At 39.5% G+C, this 17,062-nt stretch overlaps 1 protein-coding gene across 7 annotated transcripts in view; it reads right to left on the bottom strand.

Moving 5' to 3' along the window:
* Positions 1-9,453: 9,453 nt before the first annotated feature.
* The window catches only part of TMCC3 (transmembrane and coiled-coil domain family 3), a 128,718-nt gene continuing 121,109 nt past the window's right edge, over positions 9,454-17,062 (bottom strand). For all 7 annotated transcript variants that reach the window (XM_069000198.1, XM_069000226.1, XM_069000219.1 and 4 more), the window contains 3 exons: positions 14,202-15,100; positions 12,576-12,711; positions 9,454-9,902 (listed from right to left, as the gene is read on the bottom strand). In XM_069000198.1, coding sequence (XP_068856299.1) covers positions 9,600-9,902; positions 12,576-12,711; positions 14,202-15,100 — 1,338 coding nt within the window. In that variant the 3' untranslated portion in view covers positions 9,454-9,599. The remainder of the gene's footprint in view (positions 9,903-12,575; positions 12,712-14,201; positions 15,101-17,062) is intronic.

A 17,062-nucleotide genomic window follows, 5' to 3' on the forward strand; every position in this document is an offset into this window, starting at 1 on the left:
GTGTTACTTTATTTTTGCCTCCATGTTTTTCACACTGATCAGAGAAACGTCCTTGTTTCCAAGACCCACTGAGTCAGGCAATTCCAGTTACTCACTGATGGCCAGTGTTTCTGAAGTGTGGGTGGTAATGGGGCTCTTCTTTGTCACAGTGACCGTCCTACCTCTGCAGGCTTTAAAAGGAGAGCTGCTGTAGTGACTCAGATGGGAATCTTGCAGAGTACCAGGAAAGAGAGAAAAAGCAAGAATCAAGATGGAGTTCAAGGGCACAAGGAGGAAATGGCTGAAGGAAGGAGGAATAGAAAGCAGAGCTTACAGGAATAGAACTGGGGCTAGTGCACAGAGCAAAGAGAGAAAAGAGGGTCAATCAAGAGATGGATCTGGACAGCAAAAGGCAGAAACAGCTAGAAAATTAAGACTTTAAATATTACAAGACAAATATGGGGGGAAAAATGAAGGAGAAGTAAATATGAAGCCACGCTGTTGGGGAGAAAGGGGAACCTCATACTGGGGTTGGTTTGTTTGCTTTCTCTTTTAACTCAGTACCTGAAGGAAATATGTATAACACCTTTATTAAGAAAAGGATTTTTCCAACAGTGGCAAGCTCCCCTTTTTGAAACATCTCCCATAACACAGGCAGATTTTTTTGTAAAAGTAGAAATTTATGCAGCTACAGGTCTCAGTAGTTCATTTAAAAAAATTAAAAATAAGTAAAGTCTCTTTAAGGGACACTTGAAGTTCACTGTGGCGCGAGTAAAAGTAAAGAGATTTCATTTAGAGATCTTACAGTTTTTGATCAAGAGTATTAGAAATTGTTTGTGACTCTTTAAATGTCATATTATATTAGTTCTGGGTAGATCAGCATTTCACAGAACAGCAAGGTTCATCCTCACACAAAGAAAGCAATGTATAAAGAGCTGTAAAGTATGTAGAGAAGCCCAGGAAAACATTTCAATGCATTTTGCAGATACACTCTTTGGAGGAACATACTGTGTAAGTATGGTCAGAAAAAGTCTTGAATTTGAAAGCTCATTTAGACTTCTTTGCTGCCTCAGTTGAGCAAGCTGAAAATAGTTTCTAGATTAAATAAATCCTCAAGCTCCTGTGGCCCAGTAGTGTATCTTTAGAGAAGGTTTTGTTGTTATGTACACATGCTGCTGGTCGTACCTGTAGTTTAATCCATGCTTAGTCTATGTCACCTTGACCTGAATCCAACCTGGCAGGATAGAGGCCAAGTGGGGAATTAGTGTTGGGAGTACAAGTTCTGTTCAGCATCTGAGTCAGCAGATCCTGAAAGCATCCAAATAGTTTCACTGTCCCATACAATTGTGGCAGAGTTGTCTGTGACTAAGTAGTGTGCTATTTGTGGTAGAGACTTAAAACCATACATTATTGTGGGTAGATTGCCTCAGAAAATTAATATTTTTGGCATTACAAAGTCAAAAGACAGAATTGCTTTTAAGTGCCATAGTGCTGCAATAAGAGTCTTGCCGAGTTAAACTCAGAGGGTTTTTTTACCATTAAGCTCAGTAAGACCAGAGTACAATTTTTAGCACAGAGGACATCAGTGGATATAAAGCCTAGGGCAGTTTATTAAGCTATTACTCAGCCAAATGAGTTGTATGGGACTGCTGACCACACAGGCATTGTGTTCTCTACTTCTCTGTCCAGCTTGGAGGTACAGTATCTTGTGTTGATCTTCTGTGTCTTTATCACCAAGTGTCTATGACTACAGAGGAAAGGGATGTTTTCCTGTGTGGTACCAACTCATTAAAATGGTATTTGACAGAAAAATATAAAGGGAATTTATTGGGCTACAAAGGTTTTTTCCATGTATGTATATTGTTTTCATATATTACAGACTTCAGTCCTGACAGTACTTTTATTTTCATTAAATTGATTCCATTCTAGCCACAATAACTAAAGAGTTGTTCCAACTTTACACACACAGGTGGGTAGAACCACACAGTCAGCAACTGAAGGGATCATGACTACCTCAAATGCAAGCTCAGTTCCTAAAGTTTCTGTCAAAAGCTTGTCTGTGCTTCTTTCAGAAGCTCAGCACTGGCCAGCTTCAAGCATGTCCTAAGGTAGGGTATCATAGAATCGTAGAATATGCTGACTTGAAAGAGACTCATCAGGATCATCAAGTCCTGCTCCTGGCCCTGCACAAGAGTCACATCATATGCCTGAGAAGGTTTTCCAAACTCTCTTGAAATCTGTCAGGCTTGGTGCTGTGACCACTTCCCTGGGGAGCTGTTCCAGTGCTCAACCATCCTTTGAATGAAAAACATTTTCCTGATATCCAACCTAAACCTCCCCTGACTCAGTTTCATGCCATTACCTCAAGTCCTGTTGCTGGTCACAGGAGTGAAGCAATCAGTGCCTGCCCCTCCAATTCCCCTCACAAGGAAGTTGCAGACTGCTGTGAGGTGTCTCCTCCAGGCTGAACAGACCAAGCGTCCTCAGCTGCTCTTCATAAGTTTGTCCTTCTAGCCCCTTCACCATCCTCACAGCTCTCCTTTGGATGCTTTCTAATATTTTAATGTCTGGTTTATATTGTAGCGCCCAAAACTGCCCCCAGTACTTGAGGTGAGGCCGCCCCAGTGCAGAGCAGAGCAGGACAATCCCCTCCCTTGCCCAGCTGGCGATGCTGTGCCTGATGCCCCCAGGACACCCCAGGTTGGCCCTCCTGGCTGCCAGGGCACTGCTGGCTCATGTTCAATTTGCCATTGACCAGGAGACCCCCAGGTCCCTTTCCACAGTGCTGCCTCTCATTCCCCAGTCTATACACACAACCAGGATTGCCTTGTCCCAGGTGCAGAATCTGACACCTGCCCATGTTAAGCTTCATTTGGTTGGTGATTGCCCATCTCTAATTTGTCAAGGTCTCTCTGCAGGGCCTCTCTGCCCTCGAGGGAGTTGACAGCTCCTCCCGGTTTAGTGCCATTGATCAACTTATTAGTATTCCTTTGAGTCCTGCATCCAAGTTGTTAATTAAGTTGAAGAGAACTGGGCAGAGGATGGAGTCCTGCAAAACCCCATGAGAGGCTGTCTGGTAGTTCAGCCTCTCCACTTTACTTGTGTCTGAATCTGGTAGGCTACACATAAAAGGTGACATAGCATCGATCCACTAGGCAACTTCACAAAACGAATGAGTTGTCACCTAAGTCACAGTCCAAACAGGAACTGAGGAAGATACAGCATGAAAATTTCTCCTTTCAATTACATCAATGCAGTGCCAGTTGCCAGGAGAGGCAGAACCTGCCAATTGACTGCTGCACCTTCTGCAGCAGCACAAGCAGAGAAATAAGCACACATTCAGGAAGAATTTAACACTAAGTTTATAAACTGCTCTGCTAGCACTGCCTCAACAGGCTAGTTCAGAGCAGTTCTGGGTGTTGCAAAATGAATTGCAGCATAATAGCAGATGAAGTCTTGAGTGCCTTCAGGTGGTTTCTGGCACAGTCACACAGCTTTGGTTCTTGGAGTTATTTGGGGGACCAACATGAAGTATTTTCAGAGTACACTGCTGGTAAGGATTATTTGTCTCATCCAGTCGTGGCTAACGCAGCACAGCAGCTGCTTCTTGGCAACATGTGACACTTCTCTTTCTGTGCTGTTAAACAAAACTTGTATTTTACTCTCTGCCTTTCTAATTTTGGGCGTTAAAGCAGTTACCAGAGTATGTTATGCACTCTCCAAAGCCAGAGTTTTAAGCAACTGAGAGAACTGATCAGTGAGGTGCATTTTTTTATGTCTGGTTTGCCTGGTTAGCAGGGATTATTCATCCCATGCCAGAAATGAGCAAAATCATTAGATTGTGAGAGAACCTGCTGTTTGTGAACGGGGCTAGCCTTAATATAGAACAAGTTCCAGGAACCTGTGTGAAACTCAGCATGACAAGACCTTGGAAAGTCCACAGGTGACACAGGAGCTCCTGTATGCCATTTCTTCGAATAGCAGAAAATAGGAAGTACAGTGTGATTGCAAAGCAATCGGTTATGGCACTGTTTCTGCTCTGTTCTTGGAATAAAAATAACATCATTTCCAATGGCTGCCAGTGCCAGCTGACAAGACCTTTGCTTTATGAAAAATAAATGCAAACATTTTGCTTTATGTCAGCTACATTAAGTTACGTTCTTGACAGGTGACCAAGGTTTCTGACAATAATATAAAAATATATCTTAAGTTTCTCATTCTAAGTTAAAAAGAAAATTCACAGTGAGTCCAGCTGCTTGGCACAATAGCACAACATTTGCATAGCAAATTTCACACAAGCTTTGGATAAAAGCAATGATGATACCTAGTTTGATGTTTGCAGCTTTGCCATGTCACAACTGTAAGTGAAACTCAACAGGTTTTGGTCAAAACTGCAGCAGAGCAGAATGCTCAGATTTGTGAGTATATTAAAACTGGGCCTTGTGCTCAATGGGTTAACTTTATCATTGTCAATTGAATAATTTGTTACTGAGAAAGGAAAACTGATAGGGGTTTGAGTGATCAGACAAAGTTTAAGAGACGATATTCTTCATCAAATAACTGTAAATATTTTTATTCTAAAAAATGTTAATGGCACCTTAGAGGCAGTCATGACTACACAACCAAGTATACAAAAATTACATTTTTGTAGTTGCATCTTTCCACAGTGCTGCACAAAATGGAAATAGTATGAGAAACATTGCAGGTCACACACCAAGACAATTAACTTTAGTCAACAAAAGCAGACAATTTTTGGTACACCTTGATACTACCAGACCCAGGTTCCCTGGGTAAAAAGGAAAGGTGGCTTTGTGCAAAACTTTCCAACAACAGTACAACTTAATATGCTAAACGTACAGCAAATTAACTGTACAAGACAGTGTGACTTGGCCTCATGCAGTCCTTATATACAGCATCATCTCAGTTGGCTTTTTCAGGGAAAATAAGCAATTTCATTGACTATAAAACTTTTCTTAGTCTTTCACTGTTGCAGTGTAAAATTGTCTGATACTTTGTGCAGGATTAGCATCAGAGAGACCATTCAAATTTTATCTGAAAACAAGCTCTTTATAATCTCCTGTACTTTAAAGGGAAGCAGTATAATTAAAGGGCATGTTCTGGCATGATGGTGAGTGAAGAAAGCAGATAAATATCTTTTTAATTAAAAAAAGTAGAGAATAAATTTGCCTGATTGCTAGTCCCAGGTGGACTTTCAGAAGTGATTAAATTCTGTTACCGAAATTAAAGTGTTTAATTACAATAATCTGTGTTTATCTTTTGTTGCATAATTGAATCCAGAAGTAAAATGTCTCTATCACAGTGGAAAGGGACCTGGTTTCCCAAAATGAAAACAAACAAACAAGAAAACTTGTTCTCGTACCTTCTAAATGAACCACAAGCTTCTGTGTTTTCTTTTTTCTTTCCTGAATTTCTTGTTCAATGATTTTGATTTCAGAAAGCACTAGCTGTTATTATGCAGTTAACTTTGTATCAAACATAAGCCTGAACTGATTCAATTTCAAATGTTGGAGTCCTTGTTTATTATGTTATTCAGTAGCTAATAATTAGCTGGCAACCCTTATGATTGCAAAACTGAAGCTTATGCTTATATTGGATTTGTCTAGCTTCAACTTCTGGTCAGTGGATCATGTATCTTTCCTACAGTAAATTGTCTTCACCTATTGAATTTCTATTCCCCAGATAAGCAGTCATGATTTGTTCAAAGAAAACCATTGGCTTTTAAATATCCTTCCTGGAGTGCAGACATCAGATCTATATTGATAGATGTCCTGCAGCAGAGGCACTGCATAACACAAACATTTTGATATTCAACTAAAATGCAGTGAAATTTTTTAGTGCCTCTCTAAGAATTCAGAGCCAATAGAAATCACAGGAGTGCAATAAGAAGTTGCATGAATGCATATCATGCAAAGCAGAAAGGAGGAGGAATTTAAACTGAGTCTCGTTTAGTCCTGCCAATCATTAATTAGATGTTCAACAATAATGGAGTTATAGTTGAAGCTAGCAGAGGGATCCATTAGACAAGTTTTAGAGGAAACCACATTTAGTCCTGAATGCTGAAATAGAAGAAATCAAGAAAATTGTGCTAACCTTCATAAGAAACTAAATCTCCAGAAACCTCTGAACAAAAAGCTGCCAAAAGCCTATAGAACAGGTATTAACAACTTATTGAAGGGCTTTTCCATCAGAGAACTACTACCAAAATGAAGTGAAATAATTGCCTAGAAGGCCGCACCAAGCAGAAAAGACACTGTCTGGCAACTTTTTGTTGAGTGGGAGTGTTTTAGAGGCTCATGATGAGTAGGTGTAAGGAGTATCCTAAGAATGCCTGATGTGTTGTATGAGAACATAAAGGTAAATGGTATCCTGACAGAACACGGTCAATTGATTGAGAAGCTGAACAGAGTTCTCATTAGGAGAACTGCAATTCTTTGAGTTGGCCTAGGCATCCTTTCACAGGAAGCAGAGCTCAGACTGCAGGCCAGATACACATACTAATATGTAGAATACATAATCCCAGCCTAAAGGGGGGAAGTGATGCTGATATTGACACTAACTGCAGATGCATCAGTCCTGGCTAGCTCAGACACCAGCCTTCTCTTGATCCCAAGTATAGACACAGCTGGCTAGCCTGTCCCACCACATCCTGGGGCCATTTGTATCTGTTCCCTGTAGGAAAAAGCTAGGAAGAACTTTTCTACACTGAAACTGCCCCAACATTCTGCAGAGAGTCTGCCTGGAGCCCAGTTTTAGGGGCAGCTCATGATTCACTGCAACAAAATGAAAAAGGCTCATCTCCCTTAAAATCCCTGCTTCACACTCATGAGACCTCTCTACCAGCTCTTTAAGTCTCTAGCTGTGGAGAACCATCCACCTCTTTCACCAGGTTTTTTTTCCAGTCTAGTGAGCTAACTTGGCATATGGAAGACTTCACCATACACCAGTGTTAGCACAAGGTAGGAAATGGGAGGGTGAAGGTAGGATAGAAGGCCTCCCTCCCTCTTGGGTGGCCTTCCACATGGCAGAGCTCCTAGCACTGTAGTCTTACTCTGTGCAAAACTACAGCAGTTTCACTCAAAAGCAGGCTTTTGCCCTTCACTTTACTTTTTTTATTATTTTCTTGATGTCTGTCACATCCTCCAGTGATTTAAATCCAGCAGAGAAAATAACCTAGAGAAGCGATGCACCCATTCACCAATTAGGTTGTTTTAATTTACATAACTAACATTACGCAGCCTTTTTCTGTGTCGTCTGCCAGATGTAAAGCCAATATGGAAATGCAAGACCTTCCTGTTCCAAATCTGGGCCCAGTCAGATTCTATCAAGACAGTGAGCAATCTTTTGTAGAGCCATCGATTTTAGACTCTAGCCTCATTTTGCACTGAGGTCATCTTCCAGAATTGTAATAGGATCCCTTGGAGCAGAAGCCTTCATCATGTTCCCAGGTTGTACCACACCAACATCCTTTGTTGTAAGAAAAACACTAACCTTTTGCCTGTCCTTGAGGCTACCTGATGTAACATCTCAACTACATAAACTACTACTGGGAGGATTATTGAAACATATAACCATGCAATAAGTAGTTTCTCTTACGTAAACATTATTAACACATGGTGTTCCTTTCTTGCACATCTACCCTTCTGAACCCATTTAATAAAATGCTAAACTAACTATTTTCTCAAGAGACCAATACAGAAGTTGGCTGTGCAAGCTAAAGTGAAGAATGGAGATTGTAATATAGATGGCAAGAAAACACCATGGACAGTCACAGCATTCTTAGGATCAGAACCAGTTGTTGGTCTTGTCTGGGCTTTTTGTTTAGTTTTGGTTTCCCTCTTCCCTCTGAAGATGAGGTAGGGCTGGGTTAGGATAACATGGGTGTGCCTGACCTGATCCATTTCCAGCAACTGCAAACCAGCACAGTCCTTCCTGATTCTCTGTTCAAAGATGTAGCACATATAAAGAATTCTTAAAATATTTGTAAGTATTTTAATTGAATTTTCTAAATGCTGAGTTATATCATTATTTATTAAATAAATTCTGTCCTTTCTTCAGTTCCTGAAGCCACAAACAGTAACTATTCACTGTTTATCTGATTGTGGTAAAATGTCAAAGTTCTTCCCAGCCTTCCTCTCACCTACTCCCTTTCCTCAGAATAAGGTCTTCACAACTTCTACACCAACTATTGCACTTGATTAAAAAGAAATATACACATCAAGCTATGCCCTCCCTCCCTCCCATAATACCAGCATAGAAAATACTGCAACTGAAAATATGTCATGACAATTATTTTCACAGTTACTAACACTGAACATCAAATAACTGGAGACACTGTTTTTTCACTTAATGGAGAGTGGAGAAGAATTCTGGTTGTGGTGGTTTGTTTTGTGGTGGTTTTTCTTTGTTTGTTTATTTTTAATAAAGATGTTGTTTTACATAGTGGCTGAAAGCCAGGCAGATTTCAGAGAAATTTTTTTTGCAGCTCTTAAATCAAGCAAAATTAATTCCAGTGGGAAAACAAACCCAACCCTGTCTCCTAGTAGTGGTACTGCATGTTAATGCATTATTTCAAGGAATGTTTGTTGAGAATGTCTACAGTTCATATATTTACAGAACTCCCTGCTCCCCCCATGAAGCTGTTCCCTCATGTTTCTGCCACATTCTTTAATCTAACAGAAGAAAGAAATACACTGTACCCAGGGTCCCACCACCTGTATGCTTTGCATTCATTTAGAGCACCCCAACAATTCAGTGCTAACAAAGGCTAACCTCAGTGTTGCCTTTCTGTGTACTTCTTTCCCCTTGCAGGTTGCAGGGCTTGAAACAAGTGAGTGCTTTGGTGTGCATGACAACTTACCTACCCGTTACTTGCTTCTTTACTCCTTTATAAAGTTGCCTACAGATCTTATAATTCAATTCAGTCCATCTTTGGAAGTCTTATGCCACATGTATGTGTTTCCCAAATGTGACAAGGAACAGTGCCAGGACAGAAAAACTGCTAACTGTGGTCAATAGTCATCACTGGTCTCATTTACAAACAATAAACTCTGTGCAAAAAGTTACTAGCAGAAGCATCAAGTTTTGTTAGTCCTGAGAACTCAAAATCCCATGTAATGATACCCATTAATTTAGAATCTAGAACTATCAATACACATGACTGCACAGTTTGGCTTATCATTCTAGTTGTATTCAGATAGAAAATTCACTTATCAGTCTAACAGAACTGATACACATTATGGCACTCCCTCCTGGTCACACTCTTTGCACTCCAGCCTATTAAAAAGCACACCTGACACTTGCAGTTGCTGGGATCTCTCCCAGACCATCATACCATCTTTTGTGGGTATGGGTTTGGAAAGTGGAAAACCTTTTGGATTAAGGCAGAAGACTGACTTAAGTAAGCAGTTCATCACAGATACAGCCAGTTAGACAAAATCAGATTGAACAGGCAACTGACTGCCAACAAGTATACTTTTATATATTTACACCAGAATTTGCATACACACAGTGCTTAAAAAACAGGGAGGGGAAGAAAATAGGGGGAAAAAAAAGGAAAAAAAAAAAAGAAAAAGAAGAAAGAAACAGCCAGTCCAACAGCTTCATCTTGGTATAATCATCCTTTCTATAGCACAAATGATATGATCCCAGTTTTTACAAAATATTGCCAGCAGCGTCACTGCAAAGAAAGTGCAGATGATATGAAAACGACTCTTCATCATAGGAGCAATGAACTTTGCCATGGTAGAAACGCACACTAGGATGACAGTCATGAAGGCCAGGATAACATTTATACACTTCCCCAGGAGCACTTTGGCATTAACTGTTTCAGACTGCTGTGCTTGCTGTTCTTGCTGATGGAGCTCCAGTTTGGAAACCCGGGTCTGGCATGATTCCAAGGCTTCCTGGAGACAGAAAACAACAATTAGGGCAGCCATATTTCCATTCAACATTTCTTAACATTTTAGCTGCAGAGCCATCCATCAGCTAGATTAGAAGTGTAATTTATTATAGACTGCTAAACCAACTTTTAAATGAAATAAATGCACTTATATGTCTGAATGAGTGTGTCACTGTTCCCTCAGGCATCATCAAGTCTAACAACACTGTCCAAAATGTAGGTTTTTTTCCTTTTCCGTGTTTGAGAAAAAGTATCATAACTCTGATGTTCATGACAGATGTTTCCTATATATACTGTTGATATAAAGTACTAGCAAAGCTGTTGCCGTAGCAACGATCCCTGCATTAAAACAGCAACAAAATTAGTTTCTTTGTATATTCTATAGAAAACTTTAGGGTGGGCTTGCTGTGATACTAATTAAACATACTTTGCAACATGTAGCACTTGGTTTACACTGCCTCTGTGGTCTACATTAATTTTGTTCTCAAAGCCACCCATCCTATAATGTTGGGCTTGAGCCCTCTGTAAGATCTGCCCTTCTCCCTCTGTCAGTGTGACAGCTCATCGATCCATACTCCAAGTGAACAGTGGAGACAGCGAAAAAACCTGTAAAGATGCTTTTATGGGATTCTCTCTCACATGATCTATTCCACTTCACAATTTGTTCTAAAGAAAGCAGACCTTTCTCTTCTGCTTGATGATGGACTAAAAGTGGTTTTTGAGTAAGATGCCTCCTAAAGACCCTACCCCCATGCTTAAGCCCTCCCAAAGTAAAACACAGAAAAACTTCCAACTGCTTCACTTATTTGCCAAAATGCCAGCTTTTTGCTGGAGTTGGGATTTGGGCACAACTGCGTAACATGGTGCAAAGCTATAATTTCATGAGATTGATCAACTTGACATAATCTTTTACCACTGTGTGACAAGGAAAACCAATGCTCCAGCATCCTGACTTTCTTCCCCACTCTCAAACTCCAGGTATTTTCCTTGCACTAGCAGGGTTGTTCACCTGATCACACAGTAAGCTGTTTCAAACCAAACCTCTGTATATAAACACCCAGAGAGTTATCAGCTTTCCCTTGCTGGGTCAGTTCTTCGTTGTTTCAGCAAGTTGAACTGGCTTACCAAGTGACTGGCCAGGCACCAAGGCCCCATGGAGAATAGGGCACACTGCCTTACACAAGACTGCTTCCTTTCACTGCTCTAGGAATTTGTAACAATATAGAAGACAGTTCTTAATGGGTGGCACGAAGTCTGTTATGGTTCAGGCATGTTCTCCACTACACACTAATGAACTTTCCTGGTCCTTCTTCCACTCTGAGTGTAAGTTATCCTCAAATTGTCTTGTGGTGCTTTAGAGAAAGTCCAGCTGCAAAAGTCTGATACCTGCAGCTCTGCATTGAGAGACTGAACATGTCTTTAAAATGATCTGCATATCCTTTAGTGACAGAGTTAGGCTGTTACTCAAAATATCCATGGCTTAAATTCTTTTACTCTATTTTAGCTAGTTTTCCAAACCCCCAAAGAGATAGGCTTAAACAGGCCCAACTGTACAGAGATAAAAGAAACAAGGTTGTATCAACACAGCAGTTCAATTAGAAGTCTCTGACACCCCTCCAGGATTCTGCTAATGAGTTAGGAAATATTTCACAGTCCTTCTGTGGGACAATTCAGGTTTCATTATGTTTTTACATCCTCAAGATGCCTTCACAGAAAGGAGTCCTCTTTTCTTTAAATCTGTGAGAGACCTCTCTTCTTTAAACCTACAAAGGAACCTATGAAATGCTTAGATTCAGTATCATCCCTTTCCCACTCTGTTCCTAGGAGCTTCCTAACTCACAACATTTAGGAAACTGTGATCATCCTGCTGCCTGCACTCTCTATGTTTAGAAATATGAGCAAAGGTGTATACAGGTCAGGTTTTAGGTTCTTTTACCATCTGAACCATTATGAAGACAGTCTTTAAGCATTCCTCAGTTGTTCATGAATAGTTTTTTCACCACTTGCTCAGACTTTGAGTAGAAATATTATATATCATATAAGTGTGTGTATATAAATATTCGAGTACCTATGTAACTACATGCTGTCAAGACATACTTGTAGACATTAGTACTGGCTTTTGATTGAAGTCAGACATGACTACAACTGATCACTAAGGTGAACACACCCCACAGCTTTGATTATAGAGGTTATTGTGACCATGGCTTAAAACTCTTTAATTATAACTGGCAAATCTACAAGTCTATTTATAAATCAGCTCTCTTATGTTTTACCCTAAGTTCAATTTATACTAAACCTTGCCAGTGATGAAACTATTGGAGAAAGTCTGAGCAAGAAGTTTGAGTCGGGACATTGTCAGAAGTGTTGTGTTACACAATACAAGGAGACTCAATTCCTTCCTCTTCTGTGAAAGAAATTAAACCAGGCCATTCTTCAACCATTCTTTAAGTCTGCCTAGGCTACATCATCAGTTCCAGCAGAAAAAATCCTGAATCCAGAGAAACAAATGGAGACTGCCACTGATTCAATGTGCTGGGTTTTCACCTTAAAACAGACAAAACATGGGCTTAAATCTTTCCCCGTGTTCCTTATTTAAAAAGATGTAGAAAGATGCAAGTGTTTCATAGCACAAGACTGCTACAAAATGTTAGAAGTTCATGATAAGGAAAATAAGTACCTGAACATCTCGTGATCGCTCGTAGGCCTGATACGCCACTTTCTCCTCTATGCTGGCTAGCTCTTGTTTCAAGTTTGCTGTCTCATGTTGATGAAGATCAGTGAGGTCATTTAACTGGTCTTCCAATCTTTCGTATCTTATTAGGAAAAGAAGTCTAAATTTAGTGCCTTCTTTTCAAGTAATGCCAAATCATGAAAACAATTGCACATTTTAAAAGGTAATTTCTCAGTGTACGATGATTTCATCTGACTGGCATTACAAAGCATATACAGAAATCAGTAAAAACTCTGCAAACTTTCCAAAAACATTTATTTAGCAATCTGAAAGCCTTTTTTGACTATTTCTTGCTGGCAGTAGGTGTTAAAAAGCAAATATTTTTACATCATTGGCAAATTATATGAACTATAAACAGTGCCTAAGGATATCCAACTCACATTTTTCACTCTTCATTTAGACAAGAAGATATGGTTTCATAAGTAAGTTTGAGCCAGTTAATAGCTCGCCAGTAATGACAGGAAAAATATGTTCTCTCTCAAATACAACTGCAAGGTTCTGCCATTTGTGTACAGTCTGTTCTGGCATGCTTCTGCATGATAAACCAGTTCAAGTCAATCATCAGGAAACTAGAATTTTTTGGGTGAGTTTGTCACTTGATTTAGCAGACAAACAGGCAAACACTGCAGTCAGCACAAAAATGATGGAGGCAAAATTGTCTAGAAATGGGTGGCAGGAGGCTTGAAATTTTACTGGCAGTGAGCTGTCAGAAAAGGCCGCTCTGCCTTCTCCTGAAACCAAGTCATGAGCTCAGTAGGCCATTTTCATTGTTCTTTCCTCCCTTTATTACCATGCGATATCAAGTCTTTCCTCATTTTTCAAGAACTATAGCAAGGGAAACATGAAATATTACCCTTCATACAGAGATTTTTCCCACTGGCATAGGTAAAACTTGAAGAATCGACTGTCACTTTAACAAGCCATAGGAAAAATGGGATATAGGTACAGCAGGTGCAAGCCCTCTGTAGAACATATTGTCCACCTCTCACAGTGGAAGATAAAGGAATTAATTGTCAAGTAACAAATGCAAGATGAAGTTGTGCTATGGCACTTAAAACTACATCTCACAGCTGTGTGTTACAACAGGGCACAAGGTGACATTGCATCCACAAGGTAGCAATATGTGTGAGAAGTACTTGAACAAGGTACGCAGGAATCAAGGGTACACTCATCAGCTGTAAGTCAGTTCTGCTACACCACAAACTGATTAGCTTTTTTGAGTCACATTAGATGAGAATCCTTCCACCAGTTACAAAACCATTGGCATTTCCTATATGCAGTATTCACACAATTCACATAAAAAGTGTGACAGAGGAGAGAGTTTTCTGATTAGCCTTTGACAAAAGGCAAAGGACACTAACTATTTGATAGGAAATATTAATATTCTATGTGTATTCTATTTTCAGTCAATGGAAGGAATTAAACATGTTGGTACCAGACATTGATTGGAATTAATTTTTCCTCATGCTTCTGAAATCTCTCGCTCACACACATACACACACATTTACACTTTCCAAATAGTTTCTATACCCATTCAAAAGTCATTTCAAGAGAACAGTTAAAAGAAAATACCTATATCTTTCCTCTTGTAGCATCTGAGAAATAAAGCCATAGTCTCTTTTAAATTGGGTTTTTAAATTCTCAATATCATCAGCTAATTGGGACTGTGTCTCCTTGATTTCCCTTAGTTCCTCCAAAATCATGGAAAGTTTTCCTTGGCTGTCCAGGGTACTTGCCACAGCAGGACTAAAGGAAGTATTCCCATTGCTATCTGCTGATCCAGAGGTCCCACTTGAGCATTCATCATCACTGACATATTTTGGTTTGGCAACAATGGTGGCACTACCCCCATAGGTTCTAGAACTTGTTTCTGGCCGAAATTCATCCAAGGTATTTTTGAGATGAGCAATGTTGTCTGCACTACCAAATTTGTTTCGGATCAGGTTGGCAAACTCTCTAGACTTGCTGAAAACAAAGACGGGTGGTGTCAAAGATACACCCGGCACACCCGACTTGCTGCTCTCTGTTCCGTGCCCAGTGGTACGAGACTTTCCATGCTGAACATCTTTCAAGTTATCTTTGGAAGTATCCTTGGTAGCTTTGGAAGATCCATTTTGTTCAATATCCTTGAGTTTTTTGTGATACTGTTCCAATTTCTTCTGCAGCTGGGCAATGGAGTGGGCAGATTTCTGGTTCTTTTTCTCAAAGACTTGCTTAATGCGCCCAGCCTGTTGCTTGTCTGCACTGTTTACCAGTTTCAAATACTCAGCCACGTTTCCATCTCGAGCTGTTTGTTCAACCTTGATTTGCTCTGTAACCTTGAGGATTTTCTGTTTCAAGCTATCTGCATTGAGTTTGACTTTGTGAAACTCTAGGACCCCATCTGGTACATCAAAATTCAGGTTGGTATCAGAACCTCCACGGCGGATGTTAAGTGGTAAACTCAGGGTATTCATGTCATGTCTTTCCACCTTGAGAGAAAAGAAAATGAGGTAAATGGAATTTGAATTCTATTTTTTAAAATCAAACATCCAGTTTCTTTTTCCAGATATAATTACATCAAGTACACAGTATAAAGCAGCTTATATTAGCAAAGCATAATAAACTTTTCTTTGAAATTAAGCAGCAATTTTCTTGACTTCCCCAGGGTAATAAACAGTCCAAGGAACTGCTTGTCTCTCTTAAAATACAGTCAAGATGAATTAGAGAGAAAATTATTCAAGTATACTTTTCAGAAGTTAGCTTTTCAAAATCCCTTACAGTTTCCCACAAAATAACACCTAGTTAAAAAATGTTCCTAAATATGTTTATTATTAAGAGTTTCAAAGAGACCATGGCTGATAATCACTCAGTTTTTTCTCTTAGAAGTGGTCAAACATCAACAGAGATGTAAGCAGATTTTTCCCTCTACAGCAATGCTATACTGTTCAGTATATTTTTCCAGGTTTAATGCCTTTTTTGATACATCCCATTCAAATTCCTCCCACAATTCAAGGTTTTTGCAAAACTAGCTGAAGGCTCCTGGAAATTTAGTGTATGCTGCAAACTGGAAGCAACCGCTGTTTTTCAAAGCAGAGAGCACAGAGAAAGAACTGGCCTGTATTTGACTTTCCAGCTTGATGAAGGTGCTCAGCAACTTGATCTGCTGTGCTAACTCTGTTTTAATAGGAGGTTCACTGAGTGGGATTTACAGAAAGAAACTCAGGAGAGAAAACTGCATTCAGTCAAGTATAGGATCTGTACACCTTAAATGCTCTCTGGAAGCACAACATAAACAATTAGGCAACTCAGTCATAACACTGACATGCAACAGATCATTCATCTTTCCCAACAGAAGGGCAATATAGTCTGATATAAAACATTAAAAAGTGTTTCCTTATATAAAGTCAAAGTTATGGGGGAGGCATGAGAAGAATGATCTAAACAAAACAGCTTCATCCCTATTATCTTGGTTTACTCTGTGTGACAAAGAAAGTGCATTTCTTTGCAGCTGCCACAATGGCATGTCTGTAGAGACTGCTTAACAATTGCTCTAGCCATAACGGGTTTTCAGAGCTTTAATACCAGAGGGAACCAATACAGTTGCTCAGGCAAGACCATTGCAGAGACAAGGCAGAAGCTATATTAAAGTATCTCTTAGAGATGCATTTGTGAAATGCTTTAACTACTCTTTGTTTGAGATACTATGTTAAAAGTTTGATTTCCAACTACAGTGTTCATTATTATGTATAGTACTGAAGATCATGCAGCCAGACCTATGTGTACATGTCCAGTGATTACCATTCAATCTTTTTCTTGAGTAAAAAACCATAAGCCCATCATTAAGTATTGTTGTAAGGTTTGTTTTCCCATCCTTGTACAGTTTTGAGAGGTTTCCTGGAAATTCACTCAAGGATTCTTGTATTGTCCTTAAAATACAAGCTCAGTAATCAGATAAGGTGTCCTACTGTTAATAACCTGCATCGTGCACAGCTTGATCAGGAGAACTACTCTGTCTTTTTGGGGTATAATCACAGAGCGGGTAACACACCTGTAAATCTGGATCTGACCATCTCAGAGACAAGATCATCTCTACGACTTTATATTATTTTCCTTATAGAAAATAGTCTAAAAATGTATTGTAATAATTGGATACAAGCCCAAACCAGATCCTTTCTCCATTAGGTCCTCTCCAAATGCTCAGTATAAAACAAGAGTTTCTTGAAACAACCTAAGACATTTTTTAATTAGCTTTGGCACAAACTTATACTGTAATTAGTCACAGAATTGTATACACACACAAAACAAATCCATAACTGATGTCACTCAGGACAAGCTGTACATAACTTCCAAGAATGGGTGGGTCTATATCTAACCTTTACACAGCAGTAAGTGTTTACTTCCTTAGTAAAAAATAGTCTAAAAATGTATTGTAATAATTGGATACAAGCCCA

Source organism: Aphelocoma coerulescens, chromosome 1A, assembly GCF_041296385.1.
Source record: "Aphelocoma coerulescens isolate FSJ_1873_10779 chromosome 1A, UR_Acoe_1.0, whole genome shotgun sequence".
NCBI classification, from domain to species: Eukaryota; Metazoa; Chordata; class Aves; order Passeriformes; family Corvidae; genus Aphelocoma; species Aphelocoma coerulescens.